The sequence below is a fragment of the Apteryx mantelli genome, chromosome 5, assembly GCF_036417845.1.
Source record: "Apteryx mantelli isolate bAptMan1 chromosome 5, bAptMan1.hap1, whole genome shotgun sequence".
In the NCBI taxonomy this organism is placed as follows: Eukaryota; Metazoa; Chordata; class Aves; order Apterygiformes; family Apterygidae; genus Apteryx; species Apteryx mantelli.
This window is the reverse complement of record NC_089982.1, coordinates 69,924,615-69,952,160: the sequence shown is the minus strand read 5'-3', so window position 1 is coordinate 69,952,160 and position 27,546 is coordinate 69,924,615. Positions and strand designations below refer to the sequence as shown.

Here is a 27,546-nt window from a genome sequence, read left to right as displayed (position 1 = left end):
GTTCCAAATAAGCTGGAGAGCTTGAGTTTTGCCTTCTTGCTGCCCTGTCATGCCTGGCCACACTGCAGGTTGTCTCCCTGGAATGTCTTCAGGCATGCTATTGTACTGAATGATCAGGTTCCCCATATCAGTCACCTGTGTTAATCAGTGGATGTCTCTGCTGTGGATATGGCTTCACTGGTATTTGTTAGGACAAGAAAAACATTGACAAACTGCAGCAGGTTCAGTGGAGGGCTACCAACTGGTTGAGGTCCAGAGCGCTTCCCTCTGATGTGAGGCAGGTCACCCAGAGAGTTGTGCAGTCTCTGACTGAGGAGGTTTTCAAGACTCAGCTGATCCAAGCCCTGAGCAACCTGGTCTGACCTCAAAACTGGCCCTAATTTAGGCAGGATGTTGGGCTATAGCTCTCTGGAGGTCCCTTCCAACCCGAGTTATCCTGTGATCCTGTTTCAGGCTGGAAGCTTGACCAGGAACTGACGGGTGATTTCCAACCCTTCTCTGCCCCCCCAGCCTGAGAGAAGGGTTTTCAGTGCAAGGGAAAATACAGGGTATACTCTTGCAAAATTACTTAATCTTTTGAGAAGAGATGGCTGCTAAATTACAGAGTAGCATGACTTGATGCATGTGAAAAATGCAACAAAGTGGATTATTGGCAATAATCAAGGTTTAAATATATGCAATTGAATTTCTGAGAGAGTCCCATACAATTGTAATTGGGTACATTCAAAGGAGATAGCCAAATCCACAAGTAGCTTACTACCTGGAGGTAAAAGATTTGGTATGCATTACTACTTATAGCTAAAATAAATAATGTTACTGATTCTTATTTACTTTAATTCTGTATAGTTGGGGTACCTAACTTCCTGCCCACTCAATTAAGGAATCAAATTTTATCCCTAAAATATTCTATCTGGCATGAAAGACCACAGTGTCTTTGTCCCTCTGAACCAATTACTATGCATTCTCATTCTCTCTCCCTCCTTTTCCTCCCTCCCTCCCTCCCCTGGCTAAAAACAAGAGGGTATTGCCTTTGGTATTTTTGAGTGCTTGTTTTGTTTTTGGAGGGCAGTTTTGATATGTAAAGGCTTTTGTCTGTGTGTGTGTGTGTGTGTGTGTGTTTTTTCTCTCTGCCTTCTTAGAACTACTTTTTGTGTTGAGCAATGGGAGTGACTTAGGTGGAATGTGTTGAGTGCAAGAACCAAACTGGACCTGAATTAGGGAACTTGCTTCCATATTAAAGAATTATAAACTAGCAGTGGTCTCCTGTCAAACTTAAAATGATCTACCAACGTTTATTTATTCCCCAGTAATCTTTGTTTCTTAACACCAGCTTTAGGTGTTGGTTTGTTGTTGTTTGTTGCTTAATCAAATTCTCTTCAGACAACAAACTCAATTCTTTTTGTAAGAGTCTCCTCTGACTGGTCACTATTGAAAGATGAATGGTGAGTGCTGTGACAATAATATAGGTGTTTTTTGAGGTGAGACACCCCTGTAATGAAAAAGCTGTGCTATGTACTCAGCCTTTGTTTGACATAGAGAAAAACCTCATGGCATCTCCTCCTTGAGACATATGAATGAGGACACAGGCCTCATTAGTTCCACTGCTTATAAGACTGCTTTAATGTCCCTTTTTGGCTAGCCCAGACTACTTACTGTTCATTGTGCTTTGGTGGTGCTCCACTTCAGTGCCTATCTATCTCCCAGGAAGTTTTAATTCTCCTTTTGGCTTGCTTTCCCCATAGAATCCAAACATATTAAACAGTTGAGATGCATAAAGACCATCTAGACAGTGTGGCTTGATGATGAGTTTTTATTAAGTAATCTTGTTCTGCACTGTCCAACATTTCAATGACTTAATATCCTTGTGGGAACTTGTCAGACTTACCTGAATTCACAGGAATCTTTAATTACTGGATTGTATCTGCAACTAACAAACCTTCAGAAAGAAGAATCGCATCTTCATTTTGTTAAATAAGACAATAATTTTAAGTGAATACTCAAATCCCTTGTTATATAGAGTACAATGTCTTCCAAGGAAATTCTCTGCTGGAAAATTGGCTCTTGGCAAGTAAAGGATATACAATTTAGTGAATTAAGGAATCTAGCTGTTAAATGTATGACTCCAGAAAAGAGAAATATATAGTACAGTTTTATTCTAACATTTTTGTTATAGCTATAATAAAGTTTTGATGAATGAAGTACATTAACCTTGCTAAAGCTGATTTAGACTTGAAATGTCTATGATGTAGTCAACTACAACCATACTTTTTCTCAGTAGATTTTATAATTTTGATGATTACATTAAATTTCCAAAGTACAAGAAAAAAATGAAATAGGAAGAGCATTTACATCCATTTTAATTGGTGGCAGGCATAAATTTATAAAAACAAAAGGGGAAGAAAGACCATTTAGCAGAAACCTCAAAAAGTGCAGATACAGATTTGCTGAATGACGACAGTCTTTCAAAAGATTCTCCTGTAGAGTTGGCCTTTCATTTAGACATTATAGTCATTAAACACTGGCACACAAAAGTTCTCAAGATAAATGAAGATGATTGATAGCATACTGCAGAAATAAATGGTTGCTCAATATGTTTCAAACCGTTTACGAAGGAGATCTCCTTAGGTAATTTACCTTCTCTTTTTACTGCTTTGCTTCGAGGTAGTCAATCTCCACCTGTTACAGATTTGCTTGAATTATTACCATAAATCTTTACATGGTGACCTATGTCACAAATTACATCATAATATATTAATTTTCGTGCACAAAAATAAAACGGGGAAGTAATAAACTTAAAGAGCATAGAAAAACCACAATACTAGTAAAGGGGAACATCTGATTCTGATATATAAATTTGTACTGCAAAAATTTCATGATGGTCAGATGTGAAACTTCATGTTTAAAAGAAAAAGTACATCAAAACAAATAATGCTAGTAGTAATATAAAGCCAAATCACACAAGATCATTCAAGATCAATGTAATAAATGCTTATTATTCAGCAGAAAAAAAAATCAAGAACAATGTACAAAATAATAGTGCAAGAACAGCTGCAATCTATTTGTTCTCATCAGTTTTGAGATTTTGGTTAAAAACTTTACAGCTGGCAAGAGATGCTGCTGCAAAACTCAGATTCCACTCAGTGGGCTGATTAAGGCACATCTTTATGGACTTCAAATGTTCATTTTCTGTGTTTGCGTCTACTGAATTCTGCGGCTCCGAGACTTTCACTTGTAGCGTGCTGTAAGAGAAGAAGTGGGGGTGGGTAAGGGAGAAGAATGGGAAGCATTTTAATACCCTATTTTTTTCTTTTTCCTCCCCCCACCCCAAGCATACTGATAAGAGGCAAGATGAGGTGGTGGTAGATCATGTATATTGATTTCTTATTGCAGTACATTCCAGAAGCACCAGCTGAGATCAGGACCTGACTGCGCCAGGCTGCCTGCAGTGTAAAGGTAGAGGGGGCTTGCTTATGTGTAGGAGTAGCTAGTGTCCTGTTAATTTGTGTCGGCTGTTGGTATAGCTCAGTCTCTTAGCACTGTTGTTTTGCACAGGAACACTAGTGTTCTGCAGACTGGCCTAAATCATGCCCAAATGATAGGAATTGAATACAGTAAACCCCAGAGCAGGAATTGAGGAAGAACCCCTGCCCCCAACCTACTGTTAAATTAATACAGCCATAAAACGACTAATATATAGACAGTCTTTACTTTGTTTCAAATCTAGGAAAATAAGTAATACAGGAAGGAAAAGAAATCAGCCCATATGGAGATCACTAAGCAAAAACTGGGACATAAATGTGGATTGATTCACACTTATCATTGCCAAATAAAAAACGTAATTTTGCACACTTAGAAGACAAAAAGGAAGAGTTAGGAATATGGTCTTATCACTTAAAAATTACTTTAAACCTATTTATCACTAGTCTCTTTCTTATTGCCTACCATGTACAGACATCTATAGCTGTCCTAGCTGCAAGTCACAGTCTCTCAGCATCCTTTTCAAAGGTTTCAAGAGCTGCAAGAATGTACAAGTTGGATATGTTTCTAATTACTCATACTAAAAATAAAATTCTATGTATTGCAATTAAGGGCAGAAAGTGATGTTTGTGCTATAAAATACCTGTACACAAAATTTCTGCTATTAAAGGGGTCTTCAAGCAGCATGACTATCTTTTAATGGCTTTTACTTGCTGAATTTCAGGAAGACAAGTCTGCCACATGACCTAAGCACAAATTATTAAGGATCGAGTCTGCTCAAGTATAATGTTAACTTTATTAATAATTTAACTATACGCAACTAATTAATCTTTTTATGTATGAAGACATATGTAAAAGTGCTTATAACATGGGTAAACAGTTTAACTGAGGACATCTAGTTACTTAAGGACGTTATAAGACTATGACCTAGAACAGGATTACTTTGTATTGCTCAAATACTATTGATTGATTAAACTTTTTCCTACTTCACAGCAAGAGGGAAAGACAACTTGTGTAACAGTTAAAGTTACAGTTCATTAATATTTTTCACGTATTGTCAGCAGCATGATTTTTACATTTTTAAATTTTTATGCAAGATATCTTGAATGACAAGTGCCTTTTTAACGTATTAGTGAAACAGGCTGGACATTTCTCATTCACTAACCGTAGCTCCTAACCCTCAATAACTGGGATACTTCCTAATACTCCCTCCCCCTAATCTATATTTCCTATATTTTCCTAATTCTTCTGCTTCTATCCTGTCTTTGCACCCTTTTCCTTTATTGCTTTTTCTGATTTTCAGTCTTTTTGTGTTGTTCTGGTCTTTTCCTTGTTGTAGGAAACATGATTACACTGAGTGCAGGTTTAGGTGGCACAGAGAGAAGACTTTAGTGAGCAAGGTTAATTTCTTCAATTTTAACCTCTTCAGATTTGAACCTGTGCTCTCAATTGCTGTGAGGAAAGCTGAAATCTTTTTCAAGTGGTTTGTTCCCCTTCTGCCTATGGGATTAAGTTTATGTGAGATGGTACTAGGGCTGACTTCTGAAGTCTTGCAGCTTTCCTCACCCCTTCTGCTACCCCTGCTACTTCCCATGCTTTCCCAGGTAGCAAAACTTGAACTATTAGCTATTGATTATTTCTGTTCATTGCTAAGTGAAGTGGTAGTGCCTGTGTGCTTTTTCTTTTTCTGTGATCTATAAGGAACATAAGGCCTTGGGAGTCCAGACTACAAGAAGTTATGAAATATGAAGAGTGTATGCAGAGTGACTTTAAAGAACAATCTTAAAGCAGTAGACGTGCAAGCCTCGATTAATGTTGGGCAAGTGCTAGACAGAAAAAGCTCAAGGTTCAGGCTTCTTGCATGATTTGGCATGTTACTTTCATATATAAACTAGAAAATGTACTAAGTAGGTATGTTCCATTCTCCAACCAACACTATTAGCAATAACAGACTGTTATGAGGATTTGGTATAATTCTGAAGAGAATTCTTTATTGTTAGCTTGGACTGCACATCAACATGCAAAGTGCTATAATACTGTCAGACCATGATATACAAATAGGCCTCTATAATCATTTCGCTCTCCAAGGAACTGTCATAGCATTTATCAATAATGCTCACAGCACCTATAGCTATGCCAAATGCCTCGTTTATGTTGCAGAGACATAAAAATCCAAAGTAAATGCAAGTCACTGTCTGGCAACAACACTCTGGTCTTAAAGCACTAGTCCATTTAGTGGGGCTACATCCCATTCTGTCCCTCAAACAAACCGCATACGTTTCATTCTGAATGTGTTACCCAGTAAATCTTAAATTGCTTTGAAGCAGTTGAGCTCCTGGGTCTTAGGAAGTGTTTTCACATTCCATTGACTGAGAAGTGGTAAAGCTGACTCCGTGTTCCCGTGAGCTAACTGTTTTTACTTCTCTGGAGGCTAGGAATTGTTTATATTCTTATGGATTCATGTCTGACTGTGAAATCAAACTCTGGGAGAAAGCTATGATGACAGACTAGCTGTTCTTAATGAACGACTGACAGCAACAATTTGAAAGCATAAGACAAACTGATCAGACTGACACCATGTTCCAGGATTACTGTATGCTTTTAATTTTAGTTTTTGTACAAATTTATGTACAAGGTGTAAGAAACAGGAGTGAATTTGCAAAACTAGAGCCAGAATATATGCTGGTAATTGTTATGCTAACACCTCCCCCCCCCCCCCCCAAAACAAAACAAAACAAAAAACAAGGGTAGGAAGAAGTTAAGTTAACATCTTTTTTACTTCCCCAGTATGGGTAACATCAACCTAAAAAGTTTAAGTATTTTAGTAACTTTTACCATGACACAAACAAAGTGGGAAGAAATAAGGTTAGAGATCTGCATTAGTATATTTAACCAACAAGGACAGTTTCTTATCCCACTTTTGTTTCTCCTTCACCAGTAGGGATTTATTTTCTAGCTGTTGATGTAGTAAAAGGTATTTCCTAAAGCTATGAAAAATGGTATATTTCAATAGTGTTTTTAAAGTAAGTAATGTCATTAATGTGTATAACTAACATAAAGTAGCTGAATTTCCCTAGCTAGTTCCATCAGTAGATTTTATTCTAAATTTTATGATGTTCTCTGTGAAAGGTGCACTGTACATTGAGTATTCATAGTAAAAGAAAGAAATGCTTTGTACAACAATCCTTCCGCCAGGAGGAGGAGAACTGCTGGTTACAGCATGATGCTACCAGAAGCAATGTGAGGTACTTTGGCAGTGCTAGGAATTGGGCTGTACAATATCTCCTCTCTGCATCCTCCTAGCACTCGCTGCTTCCAGGGCTTGTACTGGTAAGAGGATGGAGTTCCCTGCGACTTTCTAGACAACAGGCACTTACTGATCTTATATGACAGCCTCTAAAAATGTTTAACAATTGCCCATTCTGAAGCCATCTGTTTACATTTACAGCAGTTACCTATTTGGTTTTTATTTACTTGAGACTTACTCAGTTAATTAGTTTGAGTGCATGTGATTTTGGAAGTCAGACACAGGTGCTTCTGTAACATAGCACTTGAATTTCAGCCACGGCATATTCAATAGATCTGCTTTTACTAGTGGATTTGAAGACAGTCCAATAGGGTTAAATGACCAGTGGAAAAAAAAAAAGTGCTTTAGTTCATCATACAAAGAAACAGCGTTTAAAAAAAATACTGATGTTTTTTGAAACTTCAGATGCTTTTCTTCTCTTTTTTAATTACACTGTTGTAGCCTTCTAACTACCCTGGGACTGCTGGTAACATATTTACTGCAGAAACATTTCCTGATCAGCTGTTTAAAATTAAAGATATTTCATATTTCAGAGAGTAAAGTAACTGGATCATATCAATCATTCTTGTCTTTCAGAAGCACAAAATTAAATATATATATATATTGGAAATGAGACTGTTCCTTTTCTTTTAATGTAGAACAATACTTTAAAAAAAATCTAATTCAGGGAGCTAAATTGTGTGTTTCTGCACTCTCTTAGTATGTACTATATCATTGCTCTGTATAAGCAGCACATTCTGGCTTACAAAGTTTTTGACTCATCTCAGAGTGTACACGTGTATATGAAGAAGTGGAAAAGGAGGAGGAGCAGGGAAAGAAAATATCTAAATAGCTTGCATCTTGTCTCTGCCTCATAGAGGGTATTTCAATATCAGCATGCTGGATGCTGCACTGCAGGGCAGGGAGAAGCAAAGCACTACGTCTTTCCATATAACATCCAGTCCACCCACCTGTGCAAGGAAGAAAGCCCACAGCCACTGCCACCTCCGTTTTAAACATTTAGTTCACATCTCCTGCAGTTTTGGCAGTGCAGTACTGCATCACAATTTGACCTATACAAAAACATGAGGCTAACATAGGAACCCACTAATAATATTCTGGAGTATTATGGAGATGGATATAGGCACATAAATTGCCTCACTGGGTCAGACTGATGGTTCACAAAGCCCAGCTCTCTGTCCCCAGTGGTGGCAGACTCCACTCCTAGTAAGACGCAGCACATCAGCCTGGCTCCTACCCACAGCTCATTCCTCTTACTCTGCCAGTAGCTGCTGTTGGGGTTAGGGACATCAGTGGGTATGCTGCTGCCCACTCTGTCCTTACTCTCAATCAGCCTTGGTCCTGTTGGCTGGGAAGTTTTCCATGCCCTTTTTGAATGCACTGACACAGTCTGTCTCCACAACGTCCTGTGACAGCTCCAGATATTCACAATCTGCTATGTGAAAAAAGTCCCTTCCTTTATTTATTTCCTGTTAGTTTCAGTGAGTGGCCCTGGATCAAGTACTGTGAGATCTGGAAAATAACTATTCTCCCATCACCCCATTCACCATCTACACCTCAAATATAAATTCAGTCAACCTTCATTCTTCTCTCCAGAATGAATAGTCCTGGCCTTTTTATTTAGTTTTCTTAGTAAGGGAGCTGCTCCAGCCCTGTAACAATTTTTGTTGCCCAACTTAACTCCACTCTGTTCTTTGTGAGGTGCAAAGCCAACTGCACAGAGTACGGAGGATGTGGACACACCAAGGTTTTACACAGTGACAAAAATGACACCCCCTGTCTTGTCAATACAATGTCATGATGCCTCACATTTTGCTGGCTTTTTCTGGCTGCTGCTGCACATGAAGCCAATGATTCTAGGAAATTGTCAGTGATGACTCCAGGATCTATTTATTGAATTGTGAGCCTCAGTTCTCAAATCAATATTACTGACTGACTCATCTATGAGTTCACTATCTTTCAACAGTTTCAGGAAAAGAGCAATGGCCTATGTTATTCAAACAAATGATAGCAACCAAATGAGAATATACAAGATGGACTCTAAGGTCTTATCTCCCTTGGCTAAGCAGACACCCTATGTATGATTAAGTCTTCAAGCTGCTGGAAGCTAAAAGGTTTCTCTCTCCCTACTGAAAGCCACTCCTACCATTAAAGCAAAAGGAATTAAATAGAAAGGTCTTTGAATTCAATCTTCTACTAAAATAGGCAACAAGGGGCCTTTCCATACTTTTAAGATTTAAAATCCCTGTTCTCTTCCATATTTCCATTTAAAACTACTTGAATACAAGTATTTCTTTCTGAATTTGTTCTTTTATTACTTTAGTTTTACCTAAATCATCAAGTTTAATAATAGAAATACTGATCTTTAATGGTAGGAAGTGAGAGGAAATAATAGGCTGCCAAGCACAGCAAGAATGCTCTTTGAGCTTCTTATTTTTTACATAGTTTGGAACTTCATTCCTCAAGAGAGATAGAGGAATAGACACCTATTGTATGAAAATGACAAAGTTAAAAAAAAGTCTGGCTAGCTCAAGTGCATACCCCTGCTGAGTCAACCACTGTCTACTAAATGATAAGGTCATAAAAAAAAGTAGGCATAGGGATTAATTGTTTATTATCTGTTAGGTGACTCCTCAGTATTTACAATCAGAGAGATTATCATCAAATGCATGCTGTAAAGTGACTATGAAAATGTCATCATAGGGTTGTGTTTTTCTAAATCTTCTTCAACACTCATTTGATAGCTAAAAAAAATCTCCTTTCCAACTAGCTGAGCTAGGTCAAACTGTTGTTTTCCTCCCATCTGACAATAAAAATTCTGCAAACTGAACTTAAACAATACCATGGATGATGTGCAAATTTATAGCTTGGAAAATATAACTGCAGTCGTGGAAAATATAACAGCAGTTGTGATATATAGCACTGATTTGAGGCTTTTACAGAGAGGCATCAAAAATATTGTGTAGAAATAGTAAAACTCTAGTAATATAAAAAATTCTCTGTACAAACTACTCAAACATTTCTCAGAAAAAGGAAGAGTAGAATATATACAAGTTAAAATCTACAATGACTATAGAAGCCTCAGCATATTTTCATACAGATGATTGATTGATTTGGTAATGCAACATATGTTGGAAATAAAGTAAGCCAAACAGAAACAGATTTACCACCTCTGAAATTTAAACCCATCTTCCCAGAACGTCAACATGCAACAAAAAGAAATCTACAAAAAATCTTTTTACATCTCGCTTCCATTTATCAAATAGGTTCTCAGTGTAATATGAAGTAATATTTTTCATATGAGTGGACAGAACCATATTTGGAAGTCTAAGAGAAAGAAGTGCCCTGGAAATAGCTGGCATACTCAACTAGATCAAAGGGAGTTGAGACAGGTAAAATCCAGGGAGGCTTTCAAAAAGTAGACATAAAACTTGGGTTTAACACAGCTGAAGTACTAAGAAAAATAAAACCATGAACAGGACAGAGAAACAAGACAGGAGGTGAACAGAGTGGAGACAAAAAGACAGGATGAGAAGTCAGAATCAGTTATAATACCAGACTGAAATTTTCTTTTGCTTTTCACACATTTAACTCAGAAAAGTTTTCTTGCCTTGAGAAAAAAAAGTGTGGGGACAAGAATAAGAGATTGGATAAAAAGAAAGGAAATAGGAATATGGAATATAATTATAAGAGGCTATCAGGGATTTACTGAGCACTGGTGTCATATCAGTAAAAGAAGATTACTATTTCCTGAAGACATACATTGAAATAACCACTCACTCTTCAAGCCTCTAGATAAACTTGCACAGACAGAAAGTTATATAGCAGTGCATATATGTTGCACTTATCAAGTCCCTCTTCAAAGAAAATATCACAATAATAAGACCAAACAACACAAATCATGCATTTTCAAATAAAAGTTTGGCAAATGGAATACAACATAGTTTCAGAGTGCATTCACAGAAATAACATTATTTCTTCCCCCAAACCAGTCAACTACAGAAAACTGTCCCCCTCCCTTAAACATAACAGATTTTAGGCAACTTAGAATGTCTAAATTGCAACTTCAAAGCAAAAATCTGGAACTGAAACCAGTACTTACAAAAAAAAAAAAATCTATTAAACTTGCATAGCCGTAGAAGAATGGAATTCCACCCTGAAAGTTCCCCCAAATACAGGACAGATTTAAACCTATGTTGTCAAGTTTGAGGATAGTTAAAGTTTAGGATAGTTTAAGTTATAACTATTTAAAGCAGCTTGATTTAGAAAGTTATTTAGAACTGCGATGTATTTTTGTTAAAAATTACTATGCTTTGTGGCCATATATATTACAGCATAGTCTACAGAAGGCACAGGGTTCTTGAACAAATGAACACTATTAATGTGAGCTGTCACTGAAATGGGTTTGAAGAAGTGATAAAATTTTAGGGGATAATTTATTAGTGATGATAGTATTGAACCTGTTGAAGGAAAAATAACTCCATGAACTCAAATCTTTCATAGCATACAACCTTTCAAGATCTTAGAAACAAAAGCCAGATAGTAATCTAACAGTTGAAAGAAAGCATCATTAGTTTCATGATACACATAATTAATTCTTCGCACCTGGGCACTGCAGCCAAACAAATTTTTGCCTCTGATCATCAGTTCCATAAAAAAACCCTACCTAATTTCTATTCATTCCTAGAACCTAGTGTTAGGTAAATAAATAAAAAAATCCAGCTGCTGTTCAGATGAGTACTGTTGGAGTCTTCCTTAGAAACACAGATGTTATAAGAGAATTAATTTTTATTATTATTATTCTACTTATTCATAATTAAAAATGGGTTTGAATTAGCTAAAAGAAGTTAAGGTTCAAAGACTCAGAACAAAGTAGGCTGGTACAGACTGTTCTCAGAAGAGACAGACCACCACCACTCAATGCTATGATGAATGCAACCATGCAAATCTTGTCATTTGAACTGGATTAATCTCAAATCCTTCCTTGATTCATAATTGTTTTTTGACCTCACAAAAGCAGTTATGTTACAGAGGGAGATCATCTTCAAAATATGACGAGACAATCCCTGCGTGGCTTGTAAGCCACCAGACTTCTGAATTAAAAAAGGTCAAATAATAATTTGGAAATGAGTCGTTTCATTTCTACTATTTAAGTATAATGTAAAAACATCCGTAAATAGTAAACTGACAAATATGAACCATCTCAGGAAAAAATTTTATACACAAAAGAAGAATTTCTTCAAACTCACACATTTCTAGAACTTTAGACTAGAAAGATAAATGTGCCTAAAAGCAGAGACAGAAAGGAGCAAGTGGCAGTAAGGAGAGGATGGAGAGTGGGTAAGCTGGCACAATCACTGAAACAAATGTTTGTGAAACTACTGTCTAAATGTAATTTGTGGTAAGGAACACAAAGCTGAATGCAAACAGAAGTCAGGTGAATTCAACTGAAAGAACACATCAAATGGTAGAATAATCTGTCAGATTGACAAAAAACAAACATACAGAATACAGAAAACAAGCCTAACTCTCCATAAAGTATCAAGTTTCTCTCTAGATGTATATTTATATCCTCTCAAACTTAACAGAGCAAGATACCTAGTACCATTATTTGAACTCCAAAGACCATTGAGGAATAATCTAAGTAGCCTTTACTGATGTCTAGAACATGAGAAATCAGCATAAGAAAAAGGTCCTTTTCCTTCAGCTATGAAAAATGAAAATAGAAATATAAACTGCTATACCTGTTCCACAAGAAGAGAATCTGTAACTTTTCATGAGAAAGCAATCAGAAAGAGTAATTTTTCTAGAATTTTTAAGTTTCCAGAGCTGTTGACCTGAAAGCAAGGAACTAGGAAGGCAAAGTCCATTTACACATCTGGCTTTTGGAAAAGACCTGCATCTTGGTATCTTAGGAAAAACATAAAGGTTAAATGGTCTTCAACAAGTAAAAATGGTTTAAAAAGTAGGCATGACTGTTTAGAAAAGCTTTTTCATACCTGGATTTGAGGAAATCTTTGAAGCAGGTTAACTGATATCTTTCTCATAAAACATAATAAAACTCAGAATGTGGAACAGTAGAATTAGACAATGATAAATATGAAGTTAAAAAAAAAAAGTGCATGAAACTGGACTGCACTAATTCTGCACTACTCCTGAAAGTATGTTTGGGCACTCACAAGCATACAGCTTGGACCAAAGAAAGCTGATGCATCTGAGAATCAACTACAGCTTGGTATGAAAGAAGAGCAAAGTACGAGAGAGAACGCAGATGAACGTGGAGTGACTTCCAGAGTGAATGGCAGGGATTACGGCAAAGTACGGTGCCACAGTGGGAATAAGCAATCATACAAATGCAGGTTAGGTAGTATCTGTTCTTTAACAAAGGAGTGGAGAGCTTTAGTGGATCGCGTATTAAGCACAAGTCAACAAGGTTATATTACTGTAAAAATACAAATAAATATCATGATATATAAAAAGCAGTGGGATAACTAATACTGGAACAGACAGACAGCCACTGAAAATGGTGTAATCTTCATTATGGGAGCTAAACATTTGTGAGAAATAGTCAGGCAGAACTGTTTGGGCCCATCAAACTTTCTGAAAATGTGGGCACATTTTCTCTGATTCTGTAAGAGTGGAGAAAATGGTAGGAAGCTGCAGGGAAAACACAGCTAGTCTGACTTAAAGTGAGTAGAATAAAAAATAACGTTGACAAAATCACGTATTGAAGAAAAAAACAGAAAGTGAGCAGTTAGATGACAAAACAAGACAAGTACAGAAAGTAGCTAAGTCAGTCAGCTGAAAGCTGGCAATCTAACAATTCAGAAAAAGAAATAACAGATGGAGGAAATATGAAAACTGAAGTAATTCAAGGTAACACCTTATGAAGTTGAAATGAGAAGATGGAGAGATGCTTTTGAACAGCAGACATTACCTTATTAAGGTACACTGCCACCAATCAAAAAAGTATTTTATTTCAGTTGTAACTTGGTTAGGAACCTGATAAAAATGTGTGGAATATATTATAATTACTGTACGGTTAGAGAGTCTGCAATATTTTTAAAAGTTATCTGACTGCAGTGAAACAACTTCTATTTTCCAACATTTTAATAGGCACTATAAAAATTGTCTGCAAACAACAGAAAGTAATAAATAATGCCAATTAACTTCTAAACTGGGACTTCAATCTGAGTTCCATTTGCAGTATTGCAAGAAAGGGATTCTTTCTTAAAATGGTACATTAGAAATGTTCTCATTTCATAGGTGGGCACATATCCTACATATGTAGGTACGTATCTACAAAACATAGATTTATCTGTTAAAAAGCATAAATTGGGTTACCAAAAATAATCTTTCTTCAGACTTGTTTATTTTAAAACACCTAATAGTATCTTTCAAATAACTAGGCAGTCAGCTTTGTTAATGATGAGTGTATAAGTGTTCTCCACCAGCTACAAGCACAAGCTCACCATCATGTTTCACATTACACTAAGGCCACAGAGCATGATACTAACTCAATTATACTGCTAAGGGCAAAAATGTCAACGATGATGTTGCAAGTGCTGTGTGCATGTGAATGCAAAATGCTGCTCTTATAATCTTGGGTTTTCCCTATAAAATAACTTCCATTCAGATACATCCAATTAGAAAATATCAGGCTTAACTGGAATCTGAAAGCTGTCAAAAGCTTTTCAAAACACTTGATAACCTAGGGAACACTCAAGACTTAAGGCCATTTTAAAGGGTAGAGAGTCTTTACTTTTCATTTTCACTACGGGAAATGGGAGAGAAAAAACCTTAAAATAAGAAAATGCTGTCCTTAAAATACTGCCAAAATCTGTATTAAAATTTGCGTTAAATTTGTATTAAAATGGCTAATTACAGCAAAATTAAAGGACAGTGTTAGCAAAAGGATAAACAGTTAATAAATATGGCAGTATATTTGGCTTGAGAATCTGAAGAAGGTGTCTGAACCTCAAAGAATGGACAATCTAAAACTGTGTTTTGATTGGGGGAAAGAGGAATTAAGGAAGGAAAACAATCTAGCCATGAATATATGTAAAAACAGCCCAGTCTTCCCAGCACTGTTAGAAATCTTCACCTCGCATACTCGAACTAGATTCTGTACTTTTTGAAGGTAATTAAATGAGGATTCTAGTATAAGACACTTTACAAAAATTAAGTGCAAGAAAAAGAACACTAGTGTTGTGGTATAAGCAATAGAGGAATGCACAATAGATACATAGCATACATGCTTCTACGGATTAAAGTATCTTTCTTGAACAGGAATATTTCCCCACAGCAAGACACTGTAATGTGGAATTGTCTCAGTATGACTAACCTTCCTGATGATGGTCAGACTACATAATACTGTATTGACAGTATTAAAAAAAAAAAGACAAATTTCTATTTCTGTATAATTTATCATGTCCATAGAAATTTTCACATATTTCTTTATTATTCATTCCAGTTGATCTAAATTATATGAAAATTTTGCACCAATAATTTAAAACTTTTCTTCAGAAGGATACACTAGTACTTCATTTGTAACAAAGCAGTATTTTATATAGATCTACACTATTTTTATATAAATTTAGATGTACTGTCTAAAACCTGGCTTAGTAGATCACCTTTACAAGTGAATAGCTGCAGCGACTTCACAGAGCTACTCATGCAGTTAAACATTTTGCTGACTCAGGGTTAAAGATACTTAAAATATTTTTTTTTCTTTCTGAAACACTTTATCAAATTAGTTCCAAAAACTGAGTATTTTTTATTTTACCACTTGTGACCAATTACTAGCAGAATTATAGCAAAATCTATGCTAGCATATACAATCAAGACTTAAGAATATACTTTGTACAAACAAGTTATGCCATCACAGGCTGTGTTGTTTGATCTTTATCCTTTTCCTGAGCATCTAACATCAACTGCAACTCTTTAGAGCACTAAACTCTTAACAGAAGACAGGATTTTAAAAGGGATATGTACTTGTTATATTTTCAAAATCACTATGCAGGGCTGGGAAACCTCCTATTTTCTCTTCTGGAGAAAGGCTTAAGCAAAAATATAGAAACCATATTTATATAGTGTTTTCAATTTCCTAAAGAAAGCTACAAAGTCTAACAATAATTTCCTCCGGACTGAGGGCAAACAGGAAAAGATAAGAATGAGTTTCTCAGTCTTTCTGGAAATCAAATGTTAGTATATCAACTAAAAAAAAAAGATGAGACAATACTGAATAAAATGATGAAAAAGAACCCTTACGTATAACCTTGGGCATAAAATTCATATACAAAGGCTTAATGAACATGAAAGACTTCAGAGTTGTGTTCTTTGAAAGAAGTCTATAGTTCAGATAAGCTAAATTAAAAATCCTTAGCTCCAAATCCTCATGATAATGTAAGGAACAACATACCTCAAGCCAACATGTAAACCAGCCCTATTCAAAACAGCATCCAAAATTTATACGCCTCTCAACTTTTTACTGAGCTAGTACAGTAGATTACATGATGGGAGAGGAAACACAAGGGGAGGAAAGGCTGTATCATTGCGTTTGGTACGTGGAATTCCAGAGTGTTAAAGACGATGGAGTATTTGACTGTAGTAGAGTTGCTGCAGCTGCATTAAGGGGAATGGCGCAGAGACCACTGAGTTCATTAAATGAGTCTGGATTTATTATATAAGTTTAGTCAACTATATATCAAGTTTACATCTCTGCTTTTATATTTCTGCATTAAAAAGGTCCACTTATTGACAATGCCAATATTTTTTCTATGTTTTCTATTAATTTGCTTAGTTTGTTTTACGGCTGTCTGTAAAAAAGTAACTTCCTTTCTGACAATTAGTTATAAAAAGTTCCATCTGCTTATTCTGCATCACCAGTGAAGCTTATTCTGAAGCCAAGTAATGCTTCTGATGAAAAGCCTTTAAGAAAAGAGCTAAGACATGGCCGTTGAAAAGGTTTTCTCAAAAGCAACAGATTTAATGACTATTTCAGTATGTCTTTTTTGCATTTTAACTGACCTAGCATTTTAAATTTGTCCCACAGCAGGAGAGTAGAATGTGCTCCTTCAAGAACTAGAAAGCTTGAGGGACTTGCTAAAAAACTTGTTTTTGTCACTAGATCATTGGTGTGGGACTAATGTCTTTTTCCACTGTAGCCGTAAAGTGATTCACATTGTGGAAGCTTATCTCAACTGGACTGCACCACCCTAATACAAGTAAGCAACAACACTGGAATATTAATACCATACTAATATGTATGTACAAAAGGTGCATACAATATATCCTTTCAACTTTAAGAATATTTCAAGTAAGGCATGTAAAGTTTGAGAAAAGTTTTGACTGTTGGCATATTAATATATTAAAATAGATATTACTTTACATGCAAAATCAGGAGTCCAGTTAGACTCATAAAAATACAATGCCCAGTTTTCAGTTAGATTCCTTAATCTTGTATTCTACTTTGAAATGATTACATAGATTAGCAAATTCTCATTTCAAGCACTTAGCTAACTTTATCTCATTAAGATAGCATTTAAAAATAGCATTCAAATATAATAAAAAATTAAAATTGAAATTTTAAATCCTCTGCCAACAAATAGAATAGACTTTTTTTTCTAAAACTCTAGACTACTTGCCCAGCCCAACAGCCACATTATAAGGGAGAAAATGAAAAAGTTCATATTAAACAAAGAAAAAATTCCAGCTTCAAGTGATCAGAATTGATTTTGAAAGTTTTTTTCATGTGAGCTCCCACCCTAATATGAAGGGCACGATATAGCATATCATATAATCAGAGCATGTGCTATTGCCTGCTGCTGTGGTAGGTCCACAGCTCCCTTTGGTATTCTGATAAATCCACACCTTCTCCTGAGGGAAATAATGAAATATTTTTATATGCTAAGTTCCTAAAATGGAGTCTTTTATCATGGCCAATTTTATCATTGGATTAATGTTTCTCTTATTTTAGCTTGGCTCTCTTGAAGCCTTTTTGTGTCTACTTTAGCCAAGTCCTAAGCATCTGAATGTGGTCTTCAGCAATACTGAGGGAAACACACTGAACCATCCTCATGGAAAGAAACATAAACATTTTCCTAAAAGTAGGCTTACGTGATTTTCTTTGCTACCATAGGCAGTAAATAATGTTTCAGTATTCCCAAAGAAAATAATTAACATGGTCAGAACATAGATTTACAATGAAAGGGAACCGCCTCAGCTAATCGAATGCATTGTTGAATCAACAGTTCACAAGCCAAGTAGTATCAAAAATATGCACCTATGTATCCAACACCCACCTTACCTTGAAAAAAACAATTTAAAAAAGTGACCAAATCTCTTCTGTTGCTAGATTGAATGCATGGCTAGTTCTAGTTGCTTGTTACTATCTTAGTCTTAAGAATTCAACTGACCCTATTCTGCTTGCACAGTTTTAACAAAAATTGGGTATGCACAACAATTTGATAACATTCTGCCTACTTGCCTCAGTGCTTCAGAGTAAAACAGCATCACAACACCTTTCAACAACATTTGGTAAGACACCCAGATCAATAAAACTTGAAGAAAAGCTTTAAATATTTATCATAAATGTGTGTATAATAGCATTTCAAATATGGCAACAGAACAATGATACAAATCATCATCATCAAACATCAACAAAAATGCAATCCAAAGAACATATGAATGAATAATGATGTTTTCATGTGCATAAAACTTCCAGATGCAGGAGTTATGTTTGGAAACGCATGCATGCACAACTAGAAATCATATTCCTTCTTTTTAGCCAGTAACTGTATGCTTGACTAAAAATGTTTATATGATTTCCTTGGCTAGTGCAGACAGTACACAAATCTGAATCAACATGCCAAGAGAAGACATCATTTTCTGTATCAGACAATCCCCTGATACTGCAACAGTACCCCAAAAAAGCTTTGGGGTCACAAGCTTGGACAAAGTTCCAGAATCACAATTCTTTGTCTGTAGGTTTAACATTTCTTTCACCAGTGAACTTTCTGTTATACCCTTTCTAAAGACAACAACTGATATGAGAAACTATGAGTAAAAGGGGAAATAACAAAAATTGAAAATGAAATAATGTCAAATCTTAAAATAGTTATCAGATTTCCTAAAAGTCAAAACTGAAGGAGGAAAGTTATCAGGTAAATAAAATTATGAGTCCCAATTGGAACTAACAGGAGACGACACTACAGTAATAATTCTTACATTGTTATAGTAAGAAAAAGTTTAAGATAAATATAATTTGAATGCAGATTTTTCTTGACTACAGTCAAAATTACAAAATGAAAACAAGTATGAGAGAGCTCTTTCTTCATTTGCAAAAAAGAATGGATATATGTTACCCTTTCCCTTTCTAGTTCTGGCTTTTTTATAACAATTCTGTGTCAAGGTTTGAACTTTTTAAAAACAAGTTTTTATGTTGCGTTTGGCCCCAAATCAGTGAATTAAAATACAAAATAATAGCATAAATATACATTCCAAAAAACTGTACTTTTGGAGAAGTGGATTATACTGAATGAGCCTAATACAAAGAATTTCATACATTACATAAAGCACAAAAGACATGAAGTATACTATATAATATTGTAGTAGCCATAATATTGTTTATATTACAACTTAAATTAATCATTCAGTTCATCATCATAGATAGTTTTCTTCAATATAGAATAAAAGAGGGACATCAGATTTTGTTCTGATGTTTTAAGTATTTTTTTTATTCTCTAGGCAATATATTCAGATTAGCTAATATGATATTGTTTCTATAAATTAATACTTCTGCAGTAATATAATTTCTATTGCAGAACCTTTTTGTACTTTGGTGAGTACTTAATACTTTAGTTATTTTATTAAAATGAGCTGAAACTTCTGTATAAGGAGTTCTCTTCACTTAAAAGGAAAAATAATTTCACAAGTGGACCTGTTTTAAGTGGCCTTTCTGAGATCAGTTGTATACCAATGTGTTATAAATATCCTGCTTTAAAAAATGGATTTAATTTCAGACTAGCCTAAAAATATTACAAACAAATACACTTAGCATGGAAATTTTATGTTGTTCTTGACTAGAATAATTTCATATTGGAAATTGTTCTGTAAGGAGTCAATACAACAAACCCCTTTGAGTCAGCAGATTTCATGTGGCATTGAGCTGACACTGAAACAGATCGAATGAATACTTCTCAGAAGTATGTAGGACTATTTGTTACTTTAATTATAAATCCATTACAGATATTGCTATTTAATTATAAATCCATTACGGATTTACACTAGAAATCACTAAATGACAAAAAAAAGTTTATTGTTTTACAATTATATGTTAATACACTGAGTTTCTGCTTCATTTTATAATTAAACCTTTCTCATAATATCAGAAACTACACAGTGGAATGAAATTCTGTTCCTTTTGAAATCAATAACCAGCTGCCCCGACTTAAGATACATCAGAACTTAATTTGTTGTCTGTCTGAATTATATTAGTTACCTCTTTTTCTTTCATCTTGGTATGCTACTAATAGTCATAATAGAATGTAATACATGTATTGTAGTTGAAAGACTACATTGTAAATTATATACATTTTAAAATTGCACTTTCTGTACTATTCTGATGCTATAAAATGTAAATTTTATTACTCTTCTGAAATTAAAATGAATATCATGCAATAAAAAATATCTGAAGTGCCTAGTTATTTGATTTATCCAATTCTTTAAGTTTACAGTGTTAAGGTGAAGGGGGGAACAAGAACTTACCTAGCTGGTACTTTGGGTAATAAGTTGCCATTTGTCCACTATTGCATGATTGTCTCTTATGCCTTTTCCTTATATTTGTATCTGTTGTCTCCCACTGTGGACTTTTTCTTTTGTTTATTCTGATAAGAACTTCAGAATTACCAGCAGGATTATCATCATGGTTTACACCACTACTTAATTTTCTGCTGCTAAACTGGTCATCCAGCCTTTCAGTCACTTTGGAAGAATTAGTTCCTTTAGATGTTTCCATTTCATTTTCTTGTTTCTTTAATGCATTTTGCTTAGTGGAATGGGACCTTAAAAGTGGATGTCTTTTTTCTTCCATATAAGCCTGATTGCTCTTACTTTCAACAACTTCAGGATAATAAATGATATTATTTAACTTAAATGAATTGTGCTGCTCAATATGGCTGATTTTTCTCAAAAATATTCTACAATCTCTAAAAGTTTTGGCTTTCCATGCATTTTGAAACAGTTTATCTTGGCTTTGTTCTTTTCTAACATTTTGTTGGCCACAAATTGTTCCATTTGTCTCCGCATGTGGTTTAAGTATATTTACTAAACCAGGATGTGGGTTAAAGTCAGAAGATCCCATCATCTGTTGGACAAGTGCACCTCTGGCTTCATTTCCAGTTGACAAGAGACTACTCTGAGATTCCACCAAAGCTTCAGTGGTATGGATTTCTACTGCATTTTTTTCCTGGAGCTTGGACATTTCATCACTGGTTTCCTCACTTGTACTTTTAAACAACTGGCTTTGGCAAAAGAACTGTAAATTTTTCTTTTTTGATTTCCAGCCTCCTGGAGCCTGGTTATATAGCTTTTTCGTTTGTCCCCACCTATCATGTTGTAACTTCTTAAATTCACTTCTTTTTAATCTGGCTAAGGTGAAATTACTTTTCATGCTTAAGACTGGAGAGCTGACCATGTTATGTAATATTTGTAACTTTCCTGCTGGTTTTGAAGGAGAGGATAGTGCAAACTTTTTAAAGTGCTTTCTGAAAGGGCAAGTACTAAGATCAGATTGTTTAGTTTCCATCTTTATCTCTCTGTTATTAACTACTTCTAAAGGATTGCGAGCATTTGCCTTTCTCACTAGAGAGAGAGACTGTGTTTCTGTAGTTTGCATAAACCAGGTACAGAGTTCATTCATATTACACTTTTTCTGAAAAAGCATTTTTATAGGTGATGTTTCAAGTTCTACAAGGCAGGAGTCTAAAGGATTTGACATTGCAGTGTTACAGTCTTGTTCAATGGGATCCCTTTTTTCACATACACATTTATCAAACTCATTTCCCCCCACTCGCAACCAGGTATTAGTTATCTGTTCAAATCTATTATTTAGTTCTTCCAACAAAGTGTCGTTTGAAGTGGAAGTAGCCCACCACCTGAGAGAAGGATTTGATGAAAAAATGGGATCTGATGATACTTCATTAGTGGGCCTGAATTCATCATCCTCAGGACCCTTTTTTGCATTCCCTGAATTTCTCATTTCTGAGGTATCTTTGGATGCTGTGCTCTGATTTGATTGCCTATGTTTATCCTTTTGATTTTTAGCTTTTCTCAAATGGAGTTTGTAAGATTTATGTAGCAAGGCACTTCTACAAGTAAATGCACTAGAAGATGCTAATGAATGTAAAAAGTGAAGTGAGGGTTTTCTGTCTCTGACAGAATGTCTCAATGGAGTTTCACGTTTTCTTGACAATGTTGTAATAACACTGTCTGATCCATCCTTTCTAGAATCTTTCTGAATGCTCTTTACTTGACCCATTTTATTGCACAGTGGATTGCTTTTCTCCTGTGGTATGGTTTTTTCTAACATGTTCTGTTGTTGCAAAGGAGGCAAACAGTTGCTAATACTCACTTTTCTTTCCTGAGGTGAAAATCTATTAACAGTCACTGATATGCCAGAGATTTTTACTTTTGCTGGTCTACCAGGTTTTCGAATGGTGGTTAAAGGTTTTTTAACTGGCCGTATAATATTGCTGCAACGATGTGGTGATGCTGGGTTACTCTTGATAGGTCTAATATAGTCATAACCAGAGACTTCATTTTCAGTAGCAGAATTCTGTAAGGCTTTTACTATTTCAGTCAAAGCATTTTCAGTTTCTGCATTTTGCCTTGCCTTACTATGATCACTGGCAAAATTGGAATCAATGTGTTGTGTAGGCAGAACGCTGATTACATTTAGATTACCTTCAGAAACATGTCTTTTAGTTCTTCTTGACCTTCCAAAAACAACTGTCACAATAATATTTTTGTTACTGTTAACTTCTTCCATTACCGCTGCATCAGATTTGGTACTTTTCCCACCACTGCTAAGTTCAGTTCTACGTTCTGTACTTTCAGTTAAGTCTGTTTTTGGTTTTGGAGGTCGTCCAATAGGTCTCTTAATCTGCTTAACAACTTGAGGACCTATTTTCTTTGGTCTACCAGGTTTTCTTTTTAAAACCAATTCACTGCTACTGCTTGATTTCTCCACAGTTTCTTCATTTTGTTTAGAATTATTTGAGTTAGTTTGACCACCAGCACAAGAGCCTATATTTGCTTCTGCATAAATGCAACTTGATTCCTCCTTAGTGCTATTTTCATTGTGATTACAATCCTTGACACGGACTGCACAAGAAAGATCTCTTGTGGCCTGTTCTTCCAACACAGTGTCTGTGTACCCCTGCAACGAACAACTATCTGTATTTGCTTTAGAAGATGCAGTTGCAGATGTCAAAGTATATTTGACTCCTTCACTGCTATTAACCTCTGAGACAAACATAAGCTTAATAGGGCTAGAATAGTTTAAGGGAGATGAGATCTCTCCAACTTCGGAAGTGGTATGCAAGTCCCCATTACTGGAAGTTGAACTGGATGAATCAAAGGATGAAGATTTCAAAAGGTTGTCATTAATTTCTTGATCTATACCCACTTCTTGCTTATTTGTTGTCACACACGCAGTTGTGGTTTTACTGCTGCTTGGCACATGCGAATGTGGAAGGAAACTTTGTCCTATGCATCTTGTTTCATTAAGACTGAAAGGTAAGCCTCTCCTAGCAGCTGGGTTCATAACATGCTCATAAGCACAATCTTTTAATTTTTGGCTTATTTTGTAACTATCCAACAATGGGTTGTTAGTCTTTTTGGCTAAGTTTATTGTATCTTCTAAACGCTCTACAACAACTTGTAGATTTGTGTTTCTTGCAATTTTGCTTACATTTCTGTCACTACATCTTTCAGTGTGAATGTATTTCTTTATTTTCATTTTTTCCAAACTTTCTAAAGACTTTTTTGCTTTGGATGATTTTCCAAATACAATATTGTTTGCTACATATACAGAGTACCATCCAGGTGGCACAATGTTACGTTTAGTTCTGCCCAAGATTCTCTTGCCTTCCTCCTTCAGAGACATCTGATCAGTCTCTTTTATGGTTGCAAAATCTCCTTGCTTTTTTGCAAAGTTAATTTGATTGGTTGCAATAGCACTGTTTTCTGAAAAAGACAGAAAGCCAGAGCTGCTTTGAAAACCAGCAAGAGGTAGTTTGAAAGATTCTGGCTGGTGTATTGGAAAGCACACTGGTTGGCTTTGGCAATTCATACATGGATTACTTTCAAGATCTTGCAAAGCTTTATCTTCTATCACAGTAAAGCTGTGTCTTTTGTCTGGGTATATCTTATCAAAATTTTTTGTAGATTTCTTTGCATTTCTCTCAGAACTGGACTTTTTTCTTATAAGAGTTTCATCAAGGCTTGCAAGTTCCCTCTTGATTTGCAAAGACTGTCGTCGAATGAATGGTGAATCAGGGGAATTATACATTGCAAATAAAGTTTCCTGACGCTTGCGAAATCTTGTTTGGATAATTTTATTTTCCATTTGTTTATCATGTTGGCTAAGTAATTCCATAAAACTGTAATCACTTGCCTTAGCGTTATGCAAGAGAGAGGTTATGAAGTCTCCCAACTTCACATCATTTTCTGGTGCCCTGTCACTGCTAGAAAATTTTACAAGATTTGTTGCTATATCTGTAGTTTCTATTGATTTTAATTTTTCATTAATACGGTCCATTAAATCTTGAAAAATGGCAGAATGCTCACCTTTCTCAAACTTCTCAGAATTTATATAGCAATTGCTGCTTTCTTGATCTGTTGATAGCAATGTTCTGTCTGAATACTCAGTCACTTTTCCTCTGCAAGTTTTACTTTCATAATCAAATTTTCCATTGCTTTCTTCAGCTGGCAAGAGGGATGGAGGCTGGTTGATGGATATTTCAAGCTTGTTGTCTAAAGTTGGAAAATCTGTAACTGATCCTTCCAATGTTTCAAATTCTTTACTCTGTACAGGTGATAGTGGAGGTGGTGATGGGCTGCGAGATCTACTTGAACTTTTAATGCTGTTCAGCACATCATAATCCTTAGCAGAAGAAGATGTACATGCTGCCGCTTTCACAGAATGCCTGTTGTTACGATTTTGTAACTGTTCAGCACAGTACCTATGAGAACTACATGCTTTATTCACCACTGTCTTAATACATCCAATTGCTACAGCTTGGCATGACAAACAATGGAAATCTTTAATACAGACAGACAGAGGTGGTAAACAAGTGTTTGGTCTTTGATTTTGTAAACAGCACCTTTTTGTCAGCGTATGTCTGTTGCAATTGCAAAATAAAATATGACTATCCTCTTCAGTGAGGGAACTGGGAGTTTCAGAGTGGACAAAATGCGTTTGCTTGCAACTACAAACTATAGAAACATTTTCATCTTGTATTAAAAATTTTAACATGGCCAAAGTCTGTTGCCAGTGATATGAACAAAAAGTCTCCAAAACTTTGTTTAATGTTGATTTTCCTTTTTCCAAATTAGTTGTTTCCTCTGATTTTGCATCAGCTGTTGAACTTGAACTGGAAATGAAAACAAATCAAAACAAAACATAAATTACAGTAAAATACCATATATAATGTCTGTTATAATGGTTAAACTCAAGATTAAAACCCTGAAATTTGCAAAGCAGTTTCTAATCTATTTGTACAATTCATTTATCTTTGCAAGTTTCACTTGAAATGATGTGTATCTTATACATAGCGATGATAGTCCTACGATGGTAAGAAGTAAAATAATTAGAAAGAAATTAATAGACAAAACCAATACTTTGAAACATAGCTTCTCATATCTAAAGGTAATTTCAATAATATTAAGTTCCTGATGTTTCAAACTACCCTAGTCATTAACAAAGTAAAGCCTCACCACCAGCCTGGGAGTTTAGTATTACTCCCATTTCACAAACTGAGTAGTTGAGGCACAGACAGGTTAAGGGACTTGCCTAAGGTCACATTTGAAGCTTCTGGCAGAGGCAGTAACAGACCCATCTCTTCTGCATCCCAGTTATGAGCTTCAACACGACCATCTATAATCCTAATTCATACCATAGTGTATTGAATGCTCTTCAGCATACTATTTAAAAATCCTTTTTAGGATTTATTTTTGAACAGACACTGAATCTTAACAGGCTAACGTAAAGTTTTAAAAATGGCCATTTGCTGCTGTTACTGTTCCTTTTTAGATACAAGCCTCCCTTTTCATTTTTAAATACGTTGCAGGAGTCTGTCACAGGCTTTTCATTGCAATATATTACACACGTGTGCACATGCACAACACGCACGGATTCCTTAATAATACAGAAACAATCACCACTGAAATAAGTAAATTCTGTGTCAAAGATTTAAATCTCAAATACAGGGTAGGTCTATATCTAAGTAAGACTTCTAAGCAGTTGTTCTCAAAGATATTCACTCAGAATAAAATCACTTATGAAATATTACCTTAACTATTTAATTCATTTCTTATCAATTATTAAAACTAATGTCACTACTTACCTAATAAATCATTTATATTGAAAAGCTGAAAATTTTCCATGGTAGAAATTAATACAGATCTCTCTCCAACTAAATACAAAATCCATATCTTGGATAGCAACTATCATCAGATAGTTAACATCTAATTCAAATGTTTTAGTGAAACCAATTGCACGAGCAGAAAATATTATAAGAATTCTGTTTTAGAAAAGTATGTATTGTTTAAACATATCACCAAACTCTGAACATGACACTAACTTTTCACTCTAATATCACCTCATGTAATTTTTTGTATTTAAGCCTATACTTTGGAAAAAATTCATTTTGATTAGTTTTACAACCATATCGATCAAGGAACAAACATTTTTAAAAATTAACATATGTTTATATAAAGTTGCCTATTAATTAGTTCATACTCAGTGTAATTAGCATCAACAATAACTTTTTGCTTTATCTTTCTCACTAAAAATTATACATACATAATTTTGTATTTTTATTGTCCCCCATGAATTTTAAAGTTTAGAGCTCATAAAAGCCTAAAATAATCCTGATACTATTGGTTGAAATTGTAATTACACTTAAACTGAAATAACTGATGGCATTAGAAGAAGAAAAAACAACAAAACCCTTCTTTGCACTTGCAATCTAAAATAAAAAGAACATTATTCAAGGGTATGTCTTGTCAAGATTTAACTGTTTTTGAAATGCCACTACATTGATTTAACTGTTTTTGAAATGCCACTACATTGAGAAGAATTTGAGTGTTACTTCTCTGACTTAACTTGGGGCCATTTTGTTACAGATTGTCCTACAAATTCAGGAGTCACCAGATGTTAAAATGTATCACTTGTAAAAAGAAAGTTTATTCTAGTAATTCAATTATGGATAAAAAATTAATTGCCTTCCTCACCACCATGACTTTAATGAAATAATGTTTTTTAAAGTTATATAGAAAAAAAATGAACAGAGCACTAGGTCTTCAATATTTTGTTTGTAAATCGCAGTAAATTTGTTAAGTACTAATTTGCTAAAATGATGACTATGGTACCTCCTGCTGTAGGCTGAAATCTCTAAACAGACAGATGTTTGTCTTTCTAGACTTATAAGCTATGTCTAATGGAGTTTCACTGGAGATCTTTAACTGTAAGCCACTTA

At 35.1% G+C, this 27,546-nt stretch overlaps 1 protein-coding gene across 2 annotated transcripts in view; it reads right to left on the bottom strand.

Moving 5' to 3' along the window:
- Positions 1–1,810: 1,810 nt before the first annotated feature.
- LCORL (ligand dependent nuclear receptor corepressor like) overlaps positions 1,811–27,546 on the bottom strand; it is an 89,391-nt gene continuing 63,655 nt past the window's right edge. Inside the window, exons 1-2 of one of the 2 annotated variants that reach the window (XM_067298189.1) lie at positions 20,552–22,400; positions 3,149–3,239 (exon numbers count right to left, since the gene is read on the bottom strand). In XM_067298189.1, the coding sequence (XP_067154290.1) occupies positions 3,226–3,239; positions 20,552–22,373 (1,836 nt within the window). In that variant the 5' untranslated portion in view covers positions 22,374–22,400 and the 3' untranslated portion in view covers positions 3,149–3,225. Of the gene's footprint in view, positions 3,240–20,551; positions 22,401–27,546 lie in introns of those variants that run through there. The other variant, XM_067298193.1, reaches the window with a different exon arrangement.